The sequence below is a fragment of the Ursus maritimus genome, unplaced genomic scaffold (assembly GCF_017311325.1).
Source record: "Ursus maritimus isolate PB19 unplaced genomic scaffold, ASM1731132v1 scaffold_22, whole genome shotgun sequence".
In the NCBI taxonomy this organism is placed as follows: Eukaryota; Metazoa; Chordata; class Mammalia; order Carnivora; family Ursidae; genus Ursus; species Ursus maritimus.
Window position 1 is genome coordinate 26,407,728 of NW_024424675.1, and position 25,356 is coordinate 26,433,083.

Sequence of the window (25,356 nt, forward strand, 5' to 3'; positions counted from 1 at the left end):
TCTCAAATAAATAAATAAAATCTTAAAAAAAAAAAAAAAGACAACAGTTGAAGGTCCCTAATACTACATGGTCACATGAGACTATTGGACTTATATTCCCACTCTTGCATACAAAGCTTTGAAGCAACTGCTCAGTCACCATAAGGGTTTATTAATGTTTCATTTTTAGTGCCTTATTCAAATATGTGTGCATATCCAAGAACAATCCAACATACAAGGAAATCCTCCAACTGAAAGACAAAGATTCAGATAGAGGAAAAGGGTGCCTGGTTGGCTCAGTTGGCATAGCACGTGACTCTTGATTCTAGGGTTGTAAGTTTGAGCCTCATGTTAGGTGTAGAGATTACTTAAAAATAAAATCTTAAAGGGGCGCTTGGCTGGCTCAGTTAGTAGAGCAAGTGATTCTTGATTTCAGGGTTGTGAGTTCAAGCCCTTTGGGGTATGGGAGCACACTAGTCATGGTGCCCACTTAAAATTTTTTAAAAAAATTCTTAAAAAAATAAAATAAACAGAAAAAAACTTAGAAGAAACAGAGACAATGCAGTCAACCTAAGAAAACTTCAAAGAAATCTAAATTTAACCTCATAGAACAAGGAAGTGATCTTAGAAATGAAAATACAGCTAACATAAAAAAATATCACTAGAACTGGATGATGATAAGTTGAGTAAATATCCTTAGAAGCAGAATAAAATAACAAAGAAATGGAAAATAGGAGAAAAGGATCAATCTACAAAGTTCCTCATCTGAATAATAAGACCTTCAGAAAGATAAATCAGTGGGCAATACATCATCTAAGAAATAATGCAATAAAATGATTCAGAACTGCAAGATATAAATTTCTGGACTAACAGGGCAACTCTGTAGGAATGCTCAACACATGAATGAAAAGACCACAATAAGACTTTATTGTAAATTTCAGAGGGTGCCTGGGTGGCTTAGTTGGATAAGCGACTGCCTTCGGCTCACTCAGGTCATGATCCTGGAGTCCCAGGATCAAGTCCTGCATCAGGCTGCCTGCTCAGCTGGGAGTCTGCTTCTCTCTCTGACCCCCCCCCCCAATGCTCTCTCTCTCAAACAAATAAATAAAATCTTAAAAAAAAAAAAAAAGACTTTATTGTAAAATTCAGAACATAAGAAATAAAAGGAAGATACTAAGATTCCAGAAAATAAAAACAGGTCACATACTAGTACTGAAAATTACAATGCCACTGGACTTCTAATTAGCAACACTGGCATGTAGAATATAATGGAGCAATGCCTTTAAGATCATAAAGGAAAATGACTGTCAGTCTAAATTCTATACACAGACAACTAATTATCAATCAAGTGTGACTCTAAAGACTTTATGCAGAGTTTTTAAAGATTTATTTATTTTTAGGGGTGCCTAGATGGCACAGTCGTTAAGCATCTGCCTTTTGCTTTACATATACCCAGTAATGAAAACCTGTAACAGGAAAATGAGAAAAAAGTCTTAACTACTTTAAATGTTTTATTTACTTCTTTCTTGTTCACAAAATAGAACTTGCGTCTGGGATCGAGCCCCACATCAGGCTCCTCCGCTAGAAGCCTGCTTCTTCCTCTCTCACTCCCCCTGCTTGTGTTCCCTCTCTCACTGGCTGTCTCTGTCAAATAAATAAAATCTAAAAAAAAAAAAAAAAAAAAAAAGATTTATTTATTTTTAGAAGCAGGGGGAGAGGGAGAGTCTTAAGCAGACTCCATGCTGAGTGCAGAGCCCAACATGGGGCTCAATCTCATGACCCCGAGATCACAACCTGAGCTGAAACCAAGAGTTGGATGTTTAAATGACTGCACCACCCAGGTGCCCCCTTTATGCAGAGTTTTTAAAAAGGGACTTAAGGCTTCCACATTTTATTGAACTATGAAACGTCTGTACCATGGACTGTGAAGTTATGCATATAAAATGTAATACCTAGAGCAACTACTAAACAAATCTATACAGAATCTAAAAAAGTGTTCAAATAGGAGCACCTGGCTGGCTCAGTCAGTAGATCATGTGACTCTTGATCTCAGGGTCATGAGTTCAAGACCTACATTGGGCACAGAGCTTACTAAATAAATAAATAATGTTCAAGTAATCAACAGGAAAGTGGGGGGAAAAACCAAAAAGCAAAGAGAACAACCAGAAAACAAGAAATAAAATGGCAGACTTATACCCTAACATATCAATAATTAAAGTTGTCTAAATTTACCAATTTAGAGAGACTAAGAGAGTAGATTAAAAAACGTGACTCAAGGGATGCCTGGGTGGCTGTCGGTTAAGCATCTGCGTTCGGCTCACATCATGATCCTGGGGTCCTGGGATTGAGTCCTACGTCAGGCTCCTTGCTCAGGGGGGAGCCTGCTTCTCCCTCTGCCTGCCCCCCCCCCTGCTTGTGCTCACTCTCTCTCTCTCCCTCTCTCATTCTCTGACAAATAAATAAATCTTAAAAAAAAAAGTGACTCAATTATATGCTGCCTACAAGAAACTCACCTCAAAGGTAATGATACATGTAGGTTGAAAATAAAAGTATGGAAAAAGAGACCATGCAAACATTAATCAAAAGAAAGCAGGAGTGGCTATATGTAAACAAAAGATAGACTTTGGAACAAAGAGAGTTATCAGCTTCAGAGAGGATATTATCTCATGATAAAAAGATCAATTACCAAGAAGACATAGCAATCCTTAATGTGTATGTATCAAACAGCAGAGCTTCAAAATATATGGATTTAAAAAAATCTAATAGAACTGAAAGGAGAGGGGCGCCTGGGTGGCACAGCGGTTAAAGCGTCTGCCTTCGGCTCAGGGCGTGATCCTGGAGTTCCGGGATCGAGCCCCACATCAGGCTCCTCTGCTATGAGCCTGCTTCTTCCTCTCCCACTCCCCCTGCTTGTGTTCCCTCTCTCACTGGCTGTCTCTATCTCTGTCAAATAAATAAATAAAATCTTTAAAAAAAAAAAAAAAAAAAAAAAAGAACTGAAAGGAGAGGGGTGCCTGGCTGGCTTCGTTAGTAAAGCGTGCAACTCCTGATCTTGGGGTTGTCAGTTTGAGCCCCACACTGGGTGGAGCGATTACTTAAAAATAAAATTAAAAAAAAAAAAAAAGGAACTGGAAGGAGAAATAGATAAATCTACAATTACATTTGGAGACTTCAATACCATTCTCTCAACACTTGATAGAACCAGACAGAAAATCAGCAAGGATACAGAGGTCAACACAACCATCAACCAACACTATAGAACTGACATTTACAGAACACTCCACCCAGCAACAGCAGAATACATACTGGGGGTCATAAAATAAACCTCAACAAATTTAAAAGAACTGAACTCATAAAGAGTGTGAGTGGAATGAGTGTGACTATAAAAGGTAGCATGAGGGAGATCCATTAACCTACAAGTGATGCAATGGTAAAGAGGAAAACACAAATATTGTTCCAATGTTCGTTTCCTGGTTTTAATATTATACCATATAAAATGTAGCCACTGGGGGCAATTGACTACATAGTACCTCTCTGTACTACTTTTGTAATTTTCTCTAATCATTTCAAAATAAAAAGTTGAAAGTTTACTTCTTTCTCAGGAAGTTATGGAAGCATATGCTTTGTCAATATTAGGATAAATCACGAGAGAAAGCCATGAAATCCAGGAAAAAGGGGGACCAACACAGAAGAGAGATGAAAATTTCCAGAATGAAAGCAAAGAGAAATTGTATTACATTAGTTACGAAGCACTCCTCGACATCAATCTGTTCCTATTGGAATTGAAAGTCAGAGGACTCCAAGAGTGACAAGGAGGAGGAGGAAACCAAAAGATCATATAAGAGCTTTGAGTTTTTATAAACTGTATGGATGTACGTATATATGTATGTGTGCATTTACTTACTTATTTATAGTAAGCTCTACGCCCAGCAGGCTTGAACTCATGACCCCAAGATCAAGAGTCACATGCTCTATCAACTGAGCCAGCCAGGAACACCCACCCCAACAGCTTTGATTATTTATTTATTTATAAAGATTTTATTTTTAAAGTAATCTCCACACCAAACGCGGGGCTCAAACTCACAAGAGTCGCATGCTCTACCAACCAAGCCAGCCAGGCACTCCAGCACTGACTTTTTAGAAAAATTCCTTTACATAGCTATTGGAGAGAATGGCTAGAGTTAGCAAATATTCAAAGAAAACAATTTTTTTATTTTTTAGAGAGAGAAAGAGTGCAAGCAGGGAGGGACAGAAGGAGGAAAGAGAATCCCAAGCAGGGTCCATGCTCAGCATGGAGCCCGATGCAGGGTTCGATCTTGTGGCCCTGAGATCATGACGTGAGCTGAAATCAAGTCTGACACTTAACCAACTGAGCCACCCAGGCACCCCACAAAGCAATTTTTTATTTTTAAAGATTTTATTTATTTATTTGACAGAGATAGAGACAGCCAGTGAGAGAGGGAACACAAGCAAGGGGAGTGGGAGAGGAAGAAGCAGGCTCCTAGCAAAGGAGCCTGATGTGGGGCTCGATCCCACAACGCCAGGATCACGCCCTGAGCCGAAGGCAGACGCTTAACGGCTGTGCCACCCAGGCACCCCAACAAAGCAACTTTTTTACAAGCATTTTATTCCTCAAAAATCCCTGGGAGGTATGGGCAAATATCTTAATTATCAGTTGGGTTAACAATTCAGGGGTGTCTCATTATTAGCTAGCTGGGAATGAAGGACAAAAAAAAGGACCTGAAAGACAAGGATACTGATGGTGTACCAGAGACGAATTTCATGTATTTTACATTTCTACCTAGAGATGGCTAGCTCTGGATGTGCAAAAGACAACTAAGGCCAACTAGCAAATCATACTGGCTAAATTTGCTATTAACTGCTGATTTTCAAGACACACAATGCAGCCTCTCAACATATTGCTTTCAGGCTTAGGAATTTTTGGACCTTGCCAGTGGCTGGGAGAGTGGATTTACTTACTGACATGTCCATTCCATGAAGTCTTCGTGTTTCCTGAACCATTACAGTCTCTAATATTTTATAATACAAAATTTCTGCAAGCTTTAGTCTGTTTACAGCAAAGTCTAGGGAGGGGAATAAAAGGGAAAATATGTGTTAATGAAATGTAGCTGTTAAGGACCGAAGAAAACTTATATAAACTTAAATCTTACATAAGAAAAGCTGGGAAGAAAATAATTTAATTTCTACTTTTTTAGGGCCAATCTGTCTACTTTCAATGCTGTGTCAACTTTAGTTTTGTCTTCTTACCTATGTGCGATCCCGGCTGCTCATCTGTTGATTGAGTATAATGTTGGCAGAAAGTCTCTCCTATTCCTTTCACTATTTTCATAATGTTTTCCATAGGATTACGCATACAAGATCTATGAAATACAAGAGCACCTAATTACCAGGAAAAAACCCCCACACTACCAACATTTATTCCAGTTCTCGTCCCAGTGTAAACCTCGATACATAAACAGCATATTTCAAATAAATCGAAAGCTTTTAAACAAAATCATTTAGCATATTGTTTTGGAATTTCAGCATTAGCAGAGACAATATTATCTTTTATGCTTCTGTTTATATGACATTTTAGAAAAGGCAAACTACAGGGATAGAATATATATCAGTAGTTGCCAGAGGCTGGGGTTGACTAAAGGGGCATAAATTTTGGGGGCTAATGGAATTGTTCTAAGTCTTGATTGTGGCGGTGGTGGTTATATAACTGCATGCATTTGTCAAATCTCATACAATTATACATTTAAAAGGATGACTCCCATTGATATAAATTATAATTTAATAAACCTGATTTAAGAAAAATAGAGGGGTGCCTGGGTGGTTCAGCTGGTTAAGTGTCTAACTCTTGATCTCAGGGTTGTGAGTTCAAGCCCTGAGTTGGACTCCATGTTCGGCATGGAGCCTACTTAAAAAAAAAAAAAAATAGATGATGTGGCAGTATTCATGTACATATAAAATAGATACAGTTAACCCTTGAACAAGTTGGGTTTGAACTGTGCAGGTCCATTTATAGGTGGATTTTTTTGATAAATACAGTACAGTATTGTAAATGTATTTTCTTTATGATTCTCTTAATTACATTTTCCTTTCACTAGCTGAATTTATTCTAAGAATACAGTATATAATACATGTAACGTATAAAACGTTGTCTATCAACTGTTTATGTTATTGGTAAGGCTTCTTCTGATCAATAGGAGGCTGTTAACTAGTTAAGTTTTTGAGGAGTCAAAAGTTGTATCTGGGGGGCCTAGCTGGCTCTGTCAGTAGAGCATGTGACTCTTGATCTCGGAGTTGTAAGTTTGAGCCCCACATAGGTATAGAGATTACTTAAAAATAAAATCTTTTTTTTACAGATGTATTTATTTTAGAGAGAGAGGTCATGAGTTCCAGCCCCATGTTGGGTGGAGAGATTACTTAAAAAGCAAGTTATATATAGATTTTCAACTGTGTGGGGGGTTGGTGACCTAATTTCCATGCTGTTCAAGGGTCAACTATATAAATTTATAGTGCTGAAACAATAAACTGCATCTGATTCTTATAAAGCCTAAAGAATAACAAATAGAAAAATATAGCCCTAAAAAGGAAGGCACTTGGCAAGAAATAACCCTGTTACCTTTATATTAACTGTTACCTTTCTGTCATTCAAACACAGAATCTTAATTCAGAAATGACAAATAAATTCTATGAGAAAGAAAGTGATTTGCACAAAGCCAGATAATTAGTGCAAGGTTCAGGACTCCCAACTCTGTGTTCAAACAGACCAGAATCATGTATAGAGAGGTAAGCAGCACATATGGCAAAAATACTTTATGTTCTTACAAGTTCTTCTAATGCAAGCTGTACCTCTTATGTTTCTTCTATTTAGGCTTTTTAAAAATATATATATATTTAAAAACATATAACAACAACAAACACCACATAACAAACTGACCTTAATTTTTAAGAGTACATTATAGTATTTTTCACCACCTGCATACTGTTTGTTGTACAATAGATCTCTAAAACTTTTTCATCTTGTATGACTGCAACTCTACACCCACTGAACAACAACTTATTTCCCCTCCTTCCAATCCTGACAACAATTCTGATTACTTTTTTTTTCCTTTGCTGTACTTAAGTTTGATTTGTCTATTTTTACTTTCGTTACCTGTACTTTTCATGTCATATCCAAGAAATCATTGCCCATTCCAATGTCATAAGGCTTTTCCTTTATGCCTTCTTCTAGTTGTAGAGTTTCAGGTCTCATGCTAAGGTTTTCAATCTATGTTGAGTTAACTTTAGGATATGGTGTAAGATAAGAGTTCATCTTCATTCTTTTGTATAGACATCCACTTTTCCCAGCACTATTTGTTGAAGAGACTATCCTTTCCCTATAGTGTAGTCTTGGCACCTTTGTCAAAGATTGTTTCACCAAATACATAAAGATTTATTTTGGCATTCTCTAGTCTCTTCCATTGGTCTACATGCCTGTATTTATGCCAGTCCCATACTGTTTTGACTATGGTAGCTTTGTAATATGTTTTGAAATCAGGAAGTATGAGGCTTTCAGCTTTGTTGTTCTTTCTCAAGATTGTTTTGGTTATTAAAGGTACTTTGAAATTCTACATCAATTTTAGGAATTTTTTTCATTTCTGTAAAAAATGCCACTGGCATTTTGATAGGGATTGCTCTGAATCTGTAGATTCTTTGGGTAATAAGGACATTTTAACATTAAATCTTCCCATCCATGAACATGGAATGTCTTCCCATTTGGTTCCAGGTTCTTTGTGTTTTGTATACTGTATTTTCTTCCTTCCTTTCTTTTCTTGTTGCTATAAAATGTTTGCATTGTTGCCTTGACACTTCTTTTCAACTTGTTCATGCTTAAGTGAACAGTTCGGTCCAGATCTATTTATTCAAATGCTATGAGGGAAGATCTTCACAAGTCTTTCTACCTTATTTGCAATTTGCATATCTTTTGGGCTGTGTTTGAGGCTAGGATTGTTCTGTCCACTTTTCTGTAGACTGAAAGTTTGGGGAGTAGAGGAGAGCTCAGCCAGTGTTATGTTCAGCTTTTATTAGAAGACCAGGCCTTTGCTTACTCTTCCAAGATTTAGTTAATGTCCCTATTCCAGGTTAGGCTATCTTCTAGTTCTATTAGGATTAGGATCTCCCCTCAAATTAGTATGGAACCTTGGAAAATGACAGGCCCTGGGAGTTTTTCATATTTCTGCTGTGATCTTAGTGGTGGAATATAGGGGCTCTCACTTGGGGAGATCTATGAATTTTTACTCATTTGTTTACTCACTTATGTTTCTCTCTACATCTGGGGTATTAATGAGCATACTCAATATCTATCAACATACCCTCTCTTTCTCTAGTAATGCTTCTTAGAGATGGGCATATCAGAATCATGCATTCCTTTCTTGACCATCATTTTGGAAATTTATAGCATGAAATCATATCCCTCTCCTCATTTGGTTGCTGCTGCTAAGTAGCTTGCTGGTTTTTTACTATTCTCTTATTACACTAAGTATGAGGAAATTAGGTTCTCTGATCTGGCTTTATTCTACCATCTTTGCTACAACACATGCCTCTTTATTTTAAACAACTGCATAAAATTCCATTTATGGCTGCACCATCAATATGCAATCAGTCATCCCCTTGATGGACATTTAGATTGAACCCATTTAAAGTCAATGTAAAAAAAAAACCAATAATGCATAATTTAGGGATAGTTACAAGAGTGGAATATCAGGGCTAAATAACCTTAAGAACTATTTAACCGTTAAAGTCTATAATAATATCAAATAATATCTCTATATAATTTTTTAAAAAGATTTAAGATTTTTTTAAAAGAGAGAGAGAGAGCACAAGGAGGGGGAGCGGCAAGCAGAGGGAGAGGGAGAAGCAGGCTTCCCCGCAGAGCAGGGAGCCTGACATGGGGCTTGATCCCAGGACCCTGGGATCATGACCTGAGCCGAAGGCAGTCACTTAACCAACTGAGCCACCCATGCCCCCCTCTATATAATAATTTTAATAGGTACTTCCATCTGATTTTAGGTCAACGTGCTTTGTGACTAAAATTTATTTAGAAGGGCGCTTGGGTGGCTCAGTTGGTTAAGTGTTAATGCCTTCAGTTCAGGTCATGATCTTGGGGTCCTGGGATTAAGCCCCGCATTGGGCTCCCTGCTGGGCAGGGAGTCTGCTTCTCCCTTTCCCTTGGCCCGTCTCTCCCACTCATGCTGTCTCTCAAATAAATAAATAAAATCTTTAAAAAAATTTATTTAGAAAAATAATCATATTATACTTACTCAAAAATATTTATAAGTTGTTCACTTGGTGCATTTTTCAGTCCAGCCACAATACTCTGTAACCGGCTCACACTTTGAGTGGCTGAAGCAACAGGAGTAATGACTGCTTCTTTTTCTCGTAAATATCGCCGCCCTGTCAGTGGGGTTGAAGGTGCAAATGATGTTTTCTGTCAAAAAAGAAAAATCTGTGAGATTAAAAAGTTACCTTGCCCTCATTATGTGTTTAATTCAGTATATATACCATCTTCCCTATTCATATTTAGTAGGACTTTTTCCCTCCCTCCTCTGGTTAACCACCAAATTTTTACGAATATTATGCTAATAACATCCTTACACATAAATAACACTTTTTCAAAGTACCTACTACCTATAATCTCATTTTATCATAATATTCATTTGAAATATACACATTTTCGCTTTATATATGAAACAGGCACAGAGAAGGTAAAAAAATCATTTAAGCTCACAAAGTTAATGGCAGAGCTTGGACTGAAACTTAGGTTTTCTACCTTCTAGACCAGTGAATTTTCCATTAGATCTCATCCTCCAACCCATTTTACACATAAATCAGAATTAAGCCTTCGCTATTAACAATCAAGTCCAGCGTTCTATGGCTGAAGTTTAGGGAAAGCACATAATTTGTCATCAGTAGAATAAACTAAAATTTAAAGCAACAGAACAGTGGCTAAGGTGATGTAAAGAAAGAATGATAGGAAAGCATAAATCCTTTTCTTTTTCTAAGATTTTATTTATTTATTTGAGAGAGAGAGCTCGTGTGCAGAGAGGGTGGAGGGGCAGAGGGAGATGGAGAAAGACAAGCAGACTCCCTGCTGAGCAGAGAGCCCATGAGGCTTGATCCCAGGACCCTTGAGATCATGACCTGAGCTGAAGTCAGATGCTTAACCGACTGAGCCACCCAGGCGCCCCACATAAATCTTTTTTTTATGTCAAAAGACACATACCCTACTAAAAAGCCCAGACATTCTGGGAAAATTTATCAAAAATATGAAAAACATCAAGAAATGAGGTAAAAATACTAAATGCCATAGTTTTAAAAATTACCTTTTAAGGCTTTCATGGTAAATATAAATTAGTAGAAGAAACTCAAGATTTAACTTGAAAGATGCTTCTGTTGTTAGTAGAATCACACACAAAGAGAAAAAGATCATTCAAGACTGAGGCCAGGCTAAGTTATATTACTTTTTCAAAGTGTTGTTGAAGATTACAGTCCACATTAGCTTGTGTTGTCAGTTTCCCTAATGGGGTGTCACCAGTGAACTTTCGAGGAGTTCCAATTTCCTCTTCTGCATCTGCTCCCAAAAAGATCCTCTCATCAAAATCACCAACAGTTAAAACATATTCTTCATACTCCTTGTTCACTGCTTTGCTGAAAAGAGAGTTATTTTATTTATTTATTTAAAAAAGATCGTTTTATTTTTACTTTTCAAATTTTTATTTAAATTCTAGTTCGTTAACATACAGTACTACATTAGTTTCATGAGAATTCAGTGATTCATGACTTACATACAACACCCAGTGCTCCTCATATCAAGTGTCCTCCTTAATATCCATCACCCATCTAGCCCACCTCCAACCCACCTCCCTGCATTGCCTCTCAGTTTGTTCTCTAAGAGTCTCTTATGGTTTCCCTCTCTTTCCCCCATCCCATATGTTCCTCTGCTTTGTTTCTTAAATTCTACATGAGTGAAATCATAGGGTATTTGTCTTTCTCTGCCTGACTTATTTCCCTTAGCATAATACACACTAGCTCCATGGACGCCATTGTGAAAGGGAAGGTTTCATTCTTTTTGATGGCTAATATTCCACTGTGTATATATACCACATCTTCTTTATCCATTCATCAGTCAATGGACATTTGGGCTCTCTACATAGTTTGGCTATTATTGATCATACTGCTATGAACATCAGTGTGCATGTACCCCTTCAAATCTGTATTTTTGTATGCTTTGGGTAAATACCTAGTAGTGTAATTGCAGGATTGTAGGGTAGTTCTATTTTTAATTTTTGGGGGAAACTCTATACTGTTTTCTAGAGTGGCTGTACTAGTTTGTATTCCCACCAATGGTACAAGACGGTTCTCTTTTCTCTGCATTTTCACCCACATCTGTTGCATCCTGTGTTAATTTTAGCCATTCTGACAGGTGTGAGGTGGTATCTCATCATGGTTTTGATTTATATTTCCCTGTTGATGAGTAATATTGAGCATCTTTCATGTGTCTGTTAACTATCTGGATGTCTTCTTTGGAAAAGTGTCTATTCATATCTTCTGCTCATTTCTTAACTGGATTACTTGCTTTTTGGCTGTTGAGTTTGGTAAGTTCTTTATAGAGTCTGGATACTAACCCTTTATCAGATATATCATTTGCAAAGATCTTCTCCCATTCTATAGGTTGCCTTTTAGTTTTGTTGATTGTTTCCTTCCCTGTGTAGAAGTTTTTTTATCTAGATGAAGTCCCAATAATTCATTTTTGCTTTTGTTTCCTTTGCCTCTGGTGACGTGTCTAGTAAGAAGTTGCTACAGCTGAGGTCAAAGAGGTTGCTGCCTGTGTTCTCCTCTAGGATTTTGACGGTTTTCTGTCTCACATTTAGGTCTTTTATCCTTTTTGAATTTACTTTTGTGTATGGTGTACGAAAGCACTCCAGTTTCATTCTTCTGCATGTTGCTGTCCAATTGTCCCAGCACCACTTGTTGAAGAGACTGCCTTTATTCCATTGGCTATTCTTTCTTGCTTTGTCAAAGATTACTTGACTATATAGTTGTTGGTCTAAAGATTTTATTTTTAAGTAATCTCTACACCCAACTCGAACTTACAAGGCCCAAGATCAAGAGTTGCATGCTCTTCTGAGTCAGTCAGATACCCCGAGAATTATGTTAAGCTGCTAGAATAAAACTAAGTTACACAATGGATTTTTTAAACATACTTATTTATTTAAGTAACCTCTAAATCCAACATGGGGCTCAAACTCATGACCCCAAGATTGAGAGTTGCATGCTCTACCAACCGAGCCAGCCAGGTACCTCCACAATGGATTTATTTTGACTTGAAGATAGAGTTAGACTCCAAGGCCTGGAAAAGCTGATGACTTTCCAGTTTTTAACTCTACTCACCTAACAATATCAGACGTTGCTATCTGATTATGGACATACTTCACATTCACATACACAGCAATAATAAATTATTTTGAAAGATGAGCAAAAACAGAGTATAAACTTAATCTGAAAACTAGCTGAACCTAATTAAGATGTGATCACTGAAGGAAAAATAATGGCTTTGAAATATAAGTATTTTCTGAATTTGCCAATATTTGATTAGCAAAAGAACATACATTCAAATACAGAAATCACTAGGTCTCTTTATCAGTTTCTCTGGAAGGAGCTCTTCTAAGTGCCAAAGGTTTCTTTTCTTTTCTTTTTCTTAAGTGCCAAAGTTTTCTTAAAATATGTCTACTTAAAGACAACAAGGATTAGTAACAACCTCAGTCAATGCCACTAATGCAGAAGGAACTTGAGTTTGGAGGAGTTACCTTGATATAATGTTCCATTTAACAAACTGCAATAAATCATCATCGACAGCCTATAATATGGCAGATACCATTAGTGATAGATACTTACCTATTATCAGTAAAACTGGAAAGGTCCAGGAGGCATTCTCCTTTTAAAATCTGGGAAGAAAAAGTCATTTTTTAACATGTAATTAAGCATAATAACATAAATACAAAAACATGACATTTATCTAAATTTTCACATTGGCAGTTGTTATAAACAAATAATATACACACAAAACAGAATTACTGAATATTTCTTTTAAACCAGTAAAACCTATTTAGCATGCAAATAAAATATTTTAAAAATTTAAAGTCAATTTTTGAAAATACTTTTTAAGTTAGCCTATGGCAGTGGTTTCTAAATTCTAGTGACATATGAATCACTTAAGAGATATTTTTTTCTTTTAATGATCTATTTATTTGAGAGAGAGAGAGAGAAAGCATGTGAACAGGGGGGAATGGCCAAGGGAGAGAGAGAATCTCAAGCAGACTGAGCGGGGAGCGCAACGCGGGGCTCAATCTCAGGACCCTGGGATCATGACCTGAGCTGAAACCGAGTTGGACGCTCAAACAACTGAGCCACCCAGGCACTCACTTAGGGGAACTTTTAAAAAATGCAGATTGATGGACCTCAAGTCCTGAGCTAAGGCAGCATTTTATATAAATTCCCCAGTGATTCTGACAAAAGCTGTCCAATTTTAAACATTGGTCTTTGGAGAAGGGAAACTAACACTGAAAGATAATATGTGTCAGGCAAGGAAAGATTCAAAGGGAATATAGGTACTGTTGCTGGTGAGAGAAGAAAACTACACTGTTTATATAATATTTTCTTTCTTTCTTTCTTTCTTTCTTTCTTTCTTTCTTTCTTTCTTTCTTTCTTTTCTTTCTTTCTCTTTCTCTCTCTTTCTTTCTTTCTAAGTAGGCTCCATGTCCAACATGGGGTCTGAACTCAAAACCCTGAAATCAAGACCTGAGATCAAGACCTGGATGCTCCACCAACAGAGCCACGTATGTGCCCCTGTTTATAATATTTTCTATGCACCCACACTATTCTTAGATTACCACACATCAGGGTTGCAAACTCAAATGCCTTTGGGGGTCAGGGTTCAACATACATAAATTAAGAGGGTAGAAAGCGTATTTCCTATCTTAAAAGAGGGGGTCATCATTTAGCTTGACAACAGTTACCCATGTAGAAATTCGTGTAGAAATTCCAACCCTGTATTACCATAGCTTCTGATTTTTGAAAGAGATTTTCTTTCCTTTTTCTTTTAAGTAGGCTCGACCTAGCATGGAGCCCAACATGGGGCTTAAACTCATGACCCTGAGATCAAGACCTGAGCTGAGATCACGAGTTGGACACTTAACTGACTGAGCTAACCAGGCACCCCTTAAAAAAGATTTTCATATTAGAAGTCTTTATATGTAAATTAAAATTGAATGAAATAAAAATAAAGAACAACCTATACAGGCCAAACAAAACATCTGCAGCCCATGTGTAGGAGGACGACTGTCCAAACTAGGACACTTCTGGAGTAAAAGGAGGTGCTATAATAATTATGCCAAGACAACAACCAAAACCTAGATAATCCAGGCAAACCAAGACGTATGGTCATTATACTCCAGGGCCACTAGTGTGCTGCTTCTGCAGAACACAAAAGATAATCCTTGAGTTCCCTTCAAAGTTTACTTTGCTGGACATGTTTAACATACAGATAGGAAGCCGTGATACACACACACACACACACACACACACACACACACGAAGAAAGATAAAACTAGATACAAATGTTTGTGTAATCAAAGAACCAGCCAGTTAGGGAAGACTTTGTGCTTGAAGAAAAATCTCATATTATCTACAAAGAGGGGAACCAGTGATGACCTAATCCAATCCCCTCCCCCTTTTTTAAACCAAAGAGAAAACTCTAGCTGAATTAAATGGCTCAATGTTGGGGAAGTAAGAAATTGAGACCAAGAGGAACAAGCCATTTCATAAACACAGAAAGCAAATTACTGAGAAGAAAAATCCAGAATGCATGCAGGTAGCCTATAAGTGGCTACAAAACTATAACAGGGGGCGCCTGGGTGGCTCAGTCGTTAAGCGGCTGCCTTTGGCGGCTCAGGGCGTGATCCCGGCTTTATGGGATCGAGCCCCGCATCAGGCTCCTCCTCTGGGAGCCTGCTTCTTCCTCTCCCACTCCCCCTGCTTGTGTTCCCTTCTCTCGCTGGCTGTCTCTCTCTCTGTCAAATAAATAAATAAATAAATAAATAAATAAATAAATAAATAAAATCTTTTAAAAAAAACAAAACAACTATCACAGATTTTCTGCTCTACTTATATGGAATTAAAGCTATGGTTGTTATACATCATCCCATCTTTAGTAAATAGTCAGCAGTTATTCAAATTGTGGCAGTAAATTAACTTACCCCGACCTTCTGCTTTTCGTAATTCCTTATTAGGCTTACTCCAATGTTCTGTTCTTTATAATTCTTTTACCAAAACCTCTTACAGCTGTCTCTGCCAGTGCATTTACTTAACAGTACATATAACTGATCACAAACTTTAACAGGTCAGTTTTGCACATCATAAAAGATCATACGGCAATTCTGCATCACAGCATTTTGCATCAAGGCAGAGACCGAAACCTGGAAATCTTGACCCCGAGTCCTATAATGCTGAGAACTTGCATAAAACATTGTTTTTTCCTTTGAGGCTTTTGCTGCTGACTCTTAAAAATCTTAGCCATTCACTTATAAGTACAGTACCTTTCTGTCAAAGAGTTTTGAAATATATGGCTTAAAGTAGTGCTCCTTTATTCCTTTTGCTTCTACTAGAAGTCCATCATGCAGTTCACACAGTACAGCAATGATGCAGGGAGGCTCTTCCGAAGCCCTGAAGTCAGCAGTATGGAAATCAGGTGGTAAACCTAGTTTGATAGGGTATGAAGCGCAAAAAGAAATGGTTAGAAGAATATGGTCAACTTTTAAAACTTTTTCTAAATACTGATGACCAGTTTTCAAACGTAAATAAGGTCTTACCTTTAAATGATGGATTCAGCAAGTCACGTCTATTTGGGCATATAATGGCATTGGCAAAAATCAGATCCAAGCAGCACAGAAGTAAATGGTAAGAATTTACTAAATCATCTCCAATCATACGAAAATTACCTTTATAAGAAAAAAAAAGACACAAAGACCACAAACCTCTCATGTCAAATAACACCAAGTTCCCACAGCAGAAATGTAAAACCATTGAAAGTATCACCTTACCCTTAGTATAAACAAAGAGTGTCCAACAGAAATTAAAGAGATCCTTAACGCTGCAAGGAATCCTCCTAGAAAGGAAAAAATATACTTCTTAACTGACTGACTTGCTAAATATCACTCCACACTGTCACTGAAATTGAAACAGCAAATATAAATAACAAACAGTGAAGTCAAATTACATGTAAAATTCCATTCTCAAAGGACAATCTGTGGTTCATTAAATGGACAAATAAATCTTTCTAATCTGCATAAAATAATCAGACCGTAAAAAATAAATGAAAATATTACCCTGAATTTCCAGATATGGTAACTATAAATGGATTTTTAAAATATTTAAATTTTTTTGCAAATGGATACTTCTGGTAAAAAGCAGATTTTTAAAATGCAAATTTCCAAAGTTTACAGCATAATTTGTATAGTTTTTTATGTCAACTATTTAACAATTGAAGGTCTTACCTCTGCTTCCTGCTTCGTGGTAACTTTGGTGGCTCTTCAAATGGATTCTGAAATATGTCTAAAAAAATTGGCTCAAATTTTTTGAAAATTACAGTAGACACCTCAAAATTTCTTTCCAGCCTTTCTATACGTTCACGAAATTCTTGTGGCAGGTTTGACATGTCCATCCACTTCTTCATTTTACTAAAAAACTGTATTAAACTAAACAAAAAAAAGCAACTTTATTTATTTATTTAAAAAAGCAACTTTAAAGAGTGTCCATATAATGGACAAGTTAACATCTTATTTATGCCTACGAATCTTTAGAATCTTGATTTTTTTAAAAAAAGAGAATCTTTACTTAAAAGCCTAAATTTATTTAAAACAACAACAACAACAAAAACGCAACCAAAAAACCTCACTCCCAAGTGCTATGAAAATACTCTGGCTCTCAGAATCATTATGGGAATATAGATTTTGAATTAGTGGTCATTACATAAATGTCTTCTCCTATGCACGAAGTGATGGTACCTATCAACTTCTTTTATTCCCTACGGCACCTAGACAATAATTTATATATATATTACAAAGTAAATGTCAACAGATTGAGTTCACAAAATTAGTTTGAGGACAGAAAGAATATCCCAAGTAGTGGATTGTGGAAGTTGATCACAAAGCACCAGACAGTTACATATAGTTTAGGAATAAAATTCAAGTGTTTGTGTTCCAATATGTGGTTCCACCACCAAATATAAATGAAGAAGGTATTGCATACCCAGAAAATCACTTAATGGATTATTATTCCATCTTCCTGGCTTATTCAATTATGTGTACATTTTTAATGTCCCCATGTTAGTATGGTCTTAGATTGAAAATCTGTAGTGTTAAAGTCCATTTAAGTGTCTAGCATTATATACAGAATAATTTTTTTTTTTTTAAGATTTCATTTTTAGTAATGTCTATATCCAACCTGGGGCTCAAACTTACAAATCTGAGATCAAGAATCACATGCTTTACTGACTGAACCGGCCAGGTGCCCCAGAATGATACTTTTTAAAAAAAGGTGATGGAAGACATTGTCAGCTAATTATACATAGGTATTCAAACTCAAGATATGCTGACTGAAATCTGAGAATCTAAGAGTCTCTTTAAAAGATTCTTATCAATAACAGCATCAAGAATTTTTTTGCCGGATTACAAAATATTTATTTTGGCTAACAAGTTACAGTCCCTTATAGGAGACTTTGTTTTGGAGGCAGGATGACCAGCATGTGAAATTCTTTCTTTTGTTTGAGGAATTCCCCAATTTTGTGTCTTGCTGTCTACTAGATTGATTAGCTTCACTGAAGTTAGGGTGAAGGCATAAAACCTGAGGTCCTTGATTTTTGTTTGGGATTTTGAATCTGGAGCTGGTGGTGCAGAGAACTGAGCAAGTGATAAATTCTTATAGCACGATCAACAGCAATATTCAGCTGTTAGGGACAAATACAGTGGCAATGTCCAGGGATGGCACTGCTGGCCATGTAAGTCGTGTCCTTGTTAGGTGAATTCTTGTGATATGCTTTTTGGCTCTAGCCAGACTCATTTTGTTCTTGGACGTTTTCCAAGTCTATTTTCTCAAGTCATCCTAAAGACTTTGTCAGGTATTCAATATCCTTTCAGTAAATTTCTTTTCTCTTTAAGTTAGCCAAAGTCGGTAGATGGTATCTGTTTTTTATGAACAAGACGCTTGACTAATACATCCCCATATAAATCCATTGTATTTACTGCTATTCCTAGAATGGCTGTTCTAAACTGGAACAAAGTACATCAGAATGTTTGGAAACAAATAAACTTATTAACTATGAGTATGATTTTTTAAAGTAAAATAAGAAGCAAAGTAAACTTCATAGCTTTCAAAACAATTGTTAGTTGGAATTCTGTTGTAAAGAATACATTACGCCAGGGCACCTGGGTGGCTCATCGGTTAACCATCTGCCTTTGGCTCAGGTCATGATCTCAGGGTCCTGGGATGGAGCCCCACGTCGGGCTCCCTGCTTGGTGGAGAGCGTGCTCCTCCCTCTCCTTCTGTCCCTGCCAACCACCCCCCCACTCGTGCTCTCTCGCTATCTCAAATAAGCAAATAAAATCTTTAAAAAAAAAATACAATACTCCAATAAGCACATGAAAAGAAGCTCCATATCACTGGCTATTGGGGGAATACAAGATACCATTTCATGCCCACTAAAATGGCCATAATAAAAAAGACAGATAATAACAATAGTATTGGCAAGGATATGGGTAAAATGGAACCCTCAAACTCTGCTGGTGGGAATGTAAACTCGTGTAGTCCCTTTGGAAAACAATTTGACAGTTCCTCAAAAGATTATACATAGAGTTCCCATATGGCCCAACAATTCCACTTGTACATATATATCCAAGAGAAATGAAAATATATGTCTACACAAAAACTTGTACACAAATGTTCATAGCAGGATTATTCATAATAGCCAAAAGGTGGAAACAACTCAAGTATCCATCAACTAAGAAGTGGATAAACAAAATGCGGTATATCCATGCAATGGAATATTATTCAGCCATAAGAAGGAATAAAGTACTGATACATGCCAAGGGCTAGGAGGGAGAAGGAAGCTATTGTTTAATTGTTATGAAGTTTCAATTTGGGAAGCTGAAAAAATTCTGGAGATGGATGGTGGTGATGGCTGCACAACAATGTAAATGTATTTAATGTCACTGAACTGTACACTTAAAATCAGTTAGATGGTAAATTTTATGTATATATGTTGTTTAAAGATTCATTTATTCATTTACATACATATGTATCTATATATAGAGAGAGAGAGAGTGTGTGCAGGTGGGGGGAGGGGCAGTAAGAGAGAAGCACTCTTACTGCTGAGCTGGGAACCTGACATGGGGCCAGATCCCAGAACTCAGAGGTCACGACCTGAGCCGAAATCAAGAGTCGGACGCCCAACTAACTGAGCCACCCAGGTGCCCCTATGTTAGGTATATTTTACCACACACACACACCCTGAAAACAAATATAGAGTAGGGATGGTAAATATGGGGCATATATCCCAATAGCAGCATACTGCTGAATTTTAATGGTGCTCAAGATAAAAAAGAAAATTACTTTGTAAAATTTAGTATCATGAATGTTCCAATTAAAATGTATGAAAAATAATTTTTCATGAATGAAATATTCATTCAGGTTCTACTGTAATATGAAAATAATGAATGAATGAATGTCACCTTGATTTAAATCATGTTACTGAAACACTTGTGGAAAATGTGGAAAAATTACTTCTCAATACTTAAACAATGAAATGCAGACAACTTCTTTATTAAAAATTCAAACTGCACAATAGATACTACTTTTTAATACTACACTTAACAGCAAAAGAAATTTTTAGTTGAAACTTTTTTTTTTTTTAAAGATTTTATTTATTTATTCGACAGAGATAGAGACAGCCAGTGAGAGAGGGAACACAAGCAGGGGGAGTGGGAGAGGAAGAAGCAGGCTCATTGCGGAGGAGCCTGATGTGGGGCTCGATCCCAGAACGCCAGGATCACGCCCTGAGCCCAAGGCAGACGCTTAACCGCTGTGCCACCCAGGCGCCCCGAAATTTTTTTTTTAAAGATTTTATTTATTTGTCAGAGAGAGAGAGCGCACAAGCAGGGAGAGCGGCAGGCAGAGCAGGCAGAGGGAGAAACAGACTCCCCACCAAGCAAGGAGCCCGATGCGGGACTCGATCCCAGGACACTGGAATCATGACCTGAGCCGAAGGCAGACGCTTAACCAACTGAGCCACCCAGGTGCCCCAGCTGAAATTTATTTTTAAGCTGGAAGTTGCTTTGTTTTTTTTTTTCCACAAACTGAAGCTGAATATAAATACAGTTCAAAACAGACAACCTAATATTTATGGATAGATACATATATAATACAGCATGGATTTGGGACGCTCTGCCACTTGCTAGGTATATAACCTTTGGGAAGTAATTTAAGCTCTAGGTGATTAGAGGTTTCCTTATCTATAAAATGAGATTTATTTCATGGGATTAACTGTGAGGATTAAATGTATAAAGACATGCAAACCCTTAGCACACAGTAAGTGCCTACCACACAGGTAAATACTCAATAAAAATCTGCTAGTTTTACATGTACATCTATAATCTGCACTTATACAGTATTTTGCAGTATGATTTATTAGCAATATTTGATGGGTATTTTCCCCTATCTTTAAAGATCTTAAATAATCATTTAAAATTATACTTAAAGTTGAAATTTTACAAACAGTCCAAATTATTATAAATCAATGAAAATAACAACATCACTGCAATTCTTTTTTATTTGTCTGACTGAACATGATGATACTGGTCTATGTTCTTTTAGTAGTTAAGAATCTGACACCTAAAAAAAAATTTGTATCAACTTACATTTAAAAAATACATCATCTTTTGACCCATCCCTACACTTTTAGGAATTTATCTGAAATACATTTCACAATGATCTGTCTGTAATCACAGAGAAATGGATATAATCTAAATGGTCATCAATAAGGGGTTAGCTAAATATATGAAACATCCTTATATCTTAAGTCCTAAGTGAGGAAGAGCTACTTATGGTGATGTGGAAGAATTAATATAAAGTAAGAAAAGCAACTACAAAACAATACATATAGTATGATCTCATTTATGTTTTAAAAACAACTAGAACACTGAAAAACAGATTTTTTTTTTCTGTTTAACAATTTATTGGGGTGCCTGGCTGGCTTAGTCGGTGGAGCCTGTAACTCCTGATCTCAGGGTTGTGAGTTCAAGCCCTACATTGGGTGTGGAGCCTACTTAAAAAAGAAATATTCACAGTAAATTGTTTAAGTGGTTAATTCTGGGGAGGGAAAAAGAAAGGGACAGCTTTATACTTTCAAACACTCTGTATGATTTGAAAGTTTGTGAACCTTTTTAAAAATTATGATAAAAGTATATATAACATGGGGCGCCTGGGTGGCGCAGTCGTTGGGTGTCTGCCTTCAGCTCAGGGCGTGATCCTGGCGTTCTGGGATGGAGCCCCACATCAGGCTCCTCCCCTGGGAGCCTGCTTCTTCCTCTCCCACTCCCCCTGCCTGTGTTCCCTCTCTCGCTGGCTGTCTCTCTCTGTCAAATAAAGAAATAAATAAATCTTAAAAAAAAAAAGTATATATAACATAAAATTTACTATTTTAACCATTTTTAAGTGTACAGTTAAGTGGTATTAACTGCATTCCCATTATGCAATCATCACCACCATCCATTTCCAGAATGTTTCATTATTTGAAATTTTTATCATGTACTTATATTGCTCCAAATTTTAAGTTACTCTTTTTTTGTTCAGTTTCCCCAACAACCTAATATTATAAAGATCTTAAAAATTTTATATGGTCAATGATGAGACACACTGACAGAAAAAAGTCGGATTATTTTATACTACAATGAAGAGGGAGGTTTTGCTCAATTAAAAAACTACCTGAACTCCATCAATCTTAATTACCCTTCCATTTTATTTTTATCATCAATGACAAAAACTGATACTTATTAAAGTCGGAAAAATTGTCTTGAATGTATTATTTTTCCACTTATGCAAACTAAAATTGTTCTGAGATATGTTTTTTTTTTTAATTTAACATGAACTGAAACTTAATTGCTCTCCCTCGATAGGTCTTTTAAAGTTTGTTTGTCTTCCATGCTGGCAACCCAGGACAGCAAACAGACAACAACCTCAAAGAGTTTTGTCATGGGTGAAAAATCTAGAAACAGAGAACATTACTACCTATCCAAATCTGGATCACTCCATTTCTTTTGTTTTGTATCCAGGCAAATAGTTCCATATGATTAATACTAGAGAAAGTAAAAGCTATTGCTAAGACCCACTGATTGCTTATTTGTTGCATGGTAAAAAAATTATACAGTAGAAAAACAGGACAACACATTGAGCAGATAATCAGAATTAACACAAGTGAAGCATATGGATATGGTGCCTCCAGATGTGATACAGTGAGGACACAAAATTATTTATGCAGTTTTCTACCTGGGGATGTATAACCTGCTTCTAATCATAAGAAAACATGAGACAAATCCAAAATGAGGAGTAATCTGTTAAAAAGGGGGTTGGGGGTATTTGTGGACTATATTCTTGCTGTGGAAATATTCCTGATTAAAGGAAACTAAATAGATAAGTGAATGTAGTACCTAATCCTAGACTGGAATATTCTTTCAAAAAAATTGCTATAAAGAACATTATTGGATCAACTAATAAAATTAGAATAGAGATGACAGATTAAATTATTGTATCAATATTAACTTTACTGAAGTTGATAACTGTGGTAGTTATCTAAATATACAATGAAGTATTTAGGGGTAAAGGGCTATAATGCATGCTTACTTTGAAATGGTTGAGGAAAAAATCTTATTTGAGAAAGATCCAATGACAAAGCAAGTGGAGTAAAGTGTCAATAATAGGTGAATTTGAGTCAAGGGTATATGGGTGTTCTTCGAGCTTTCTTATTTTTGCAACTTTTCTAAAAGCTTGAAATTGTTTCCAAATTAAAAAAAAATAATGAAAAAATTATAGATTAAAAAGATTAGTAGAGGCCTCTGGCTGAAGTCAGAATTTGAGGAAGAAAGCAATGGAAGAATATGAGAATTGGAAAAGGATGCTTATAGGACAATAAACTTAAAATGGAATAGAGTTACACAGAAATTAAATTCTAAAAGTAAATTTAGGACTTATAAAACAGTGTTTGAAAAATCATAGTGCTTTACCTTAGTTTAGCTGAACGCAGTATTCTGGTAAGTGAAACACAATTTCCTTCCATGATACCCTTCCCAACAGTGGGAATAATGCTTTTGCGGCATGCAACATATAATGAACATGCCAACCAGTGTATAACTTCTCCCTGGCAGGCAAAAGACAAACAGCAAAATGAATATATTATATTAAAATGCTTGAGTTATAGAACCAGAAAAGATCTTAGAACTATCTGGTCTTACTTTCATTATGTATTTAACAGGCCAGAGCGGTGAAGATATTTGCCCAAGGTCACAAAGCTTACTTTTGCATTGATGAGCATAAAACTCCTTATTCTCAGTCCTGTGTAAGATGTTAAATCAGCATTAATCTAAAAATAGATCTCTCACCTACACCCCAAATCTAGTATTATTGAAAGAGCTCTCTTAAAATTTCTCAGCATTAGCTTTCTCGATTTGAAAACACCAGTCATGATCTTGATGATGATTAAGTTCCTTTCCACCGTTTTAGTTTTATGTTTCTCTTTTAACCAGTTTGGCAGAGAAAGGAAAGAACAGAGTAGAAAGTTGGCAAGGGAGTCACACATAAAAAGTTCATATCTATCTTGTACAACATAAAGAAGACCGCCATTTTTGTGAGGTAAAAAATTGGGGAATTATTTACCCAATCTTTAAAATAGTAAGTCAGTCTATTTTAGCAGGTATCTCAATTTACAACGGTATAAAAAGGTGACATTTGCGAACTCAACACTTAATTGTCTGCTTTATTATTTTTTTTAAATTTTATTTATTTATTTGAGAGAGAGCGAGCGAGCAGGAGCAGGCAGAGGAGCAGAGGGAGAAGCAGCCTCCCCACTGAGCAGGGAGCCCGACATGGGGGCTCAATCCCAGGACCCTGAGATCAGGACCTGAACCGAAGGTAGACACTTAACCCAGTGAGCCACCCAGGTGCCCCATAATTGTTTGCTTTAGACTTGCGATATCTCCAGGCTAGAATCACTTCATGACTTTACCACTGAACTACATATGTAATTTAAGGATTAAGAATTAGCTGCAGAGCCTTTTTAAGACCAGTCTCTAAAAGAATAAAGACACTGAAAGATTTCTTGTAATAATCCAAAAGGGAAGGACAGAAATGGGTGGCCACCAATAGAATTAAAACCCAGTGTTACTACCCTAATGTAGGGAGAAGTCTTATTTGCTCAAGGTATTAAATGAGGCATGTAAGCTTGTGGTTGAATATTTTTAGAAACCTTGATTAATGAATTTTGGGGAATAGCATCCAAGTATTAGAGAGCCACTGGATACAGGTTCCTAGATGAAAATACCATTAAGATAGAGAAAATTTAAGTACTGGTATTTTTGCTTTTTTTTCCTAAAAAAAAAAAGTCAACTATATTATTTATTTTAATTCTTTGATGCCAGACCTTAGAAATACAAAGATGGTTTCTGACCTCATGTAATTCGAAATCTACAGTGAAGAAAAGGAACAAATAATGGTTATCTTTACTTCGTGAGATATATGCTATAAGAATTGAAGATAAAGTGTGAGAGAATATAGTAGAGTAACCGATTTTGAGTAAAGGTCAAAGGATTCAGAGAGGGAGACTTAAAATTGGGGGAAATATTAGTGGGAGCTTGTCAGGTATACTGACAGGGGTAGGAGCTGGGGAGAGGGCTTCTTAAGAAAGAGCAGATATATGAAAATACCTACTCCAAGAGTCTTTCACCAAAAACAAACAAAAGAAAAAAAAAAAAGAGGAGGAGGAAAATAAAAGACTCGGGACAGAATAAACAGTCACCAAATCTTAATTCAGACATCTGTGCTTTTTAAATGAGACACTTAAGATGTCCTGATCAACTCCACCTAGTTGACTCAGTTCTTGAAACTTAGTTCTTCAATCTGCCTGTTGTAGGGAGGGAAAAGTTTCCAGACAGAGGGAATGGCATGGAGAAAACATGCAAATGGGAAGAAACTTGGTATATTCAAGAATTTGAGGGGTGCCTGGGTGGG

General features: G+C 36.5%; 1 protein-coding gene across 1 annotated transcript in view; it reads right to left on the reverse strand.

Moving 5' to 3' along the window:
• RBL1 (RB transcriptional corepressor like 1) overlaps positions 1-25,356 on the reverse strand; it is a 56,364-nt gene that overhangs the window by 29,405 nt on the left and 1,603 nt on the right. The window contains exons 2-11 of the mRNA XM_040638286.1: positions 23,358-23,491; positions 16,581-16,781; positions 16,128-16,192; positions 15,897-16,025; positions 15,624-15,784; positions 12,925-12,974; positions 10,491-10,677; positions 9,291-9,457; positions 5,248-5,360; positions 4,960-5,063 (exon numbers count right to left, since the gene is read on the reverse strand). Coding sequence (XP_040494220.1) covers positions 4,960-5,063; positions 5,248-5,360; positions 9,291-9,457; positions 10,491-10,677; positions 12,925-12,974; positions 15,624-15,784; positions 15,897-16,025; positions 16,128-16,192; positions 16,581-16,781; positions 23,358-23,491 — 1,311 coding nt within the window. The remainder of the gene's footprint in view (positions 1-4,959; positions 5,064-5,247; positions 5,361-9,290; positions 9,458-10,490; positions 10,678-12,924; positions 12,975-15,623; positions 15,785-15,896; positions 16,026-16,127; positions 16,193-16,580; positions 16,782-23,357; positions 23,492-25,356) is intronic.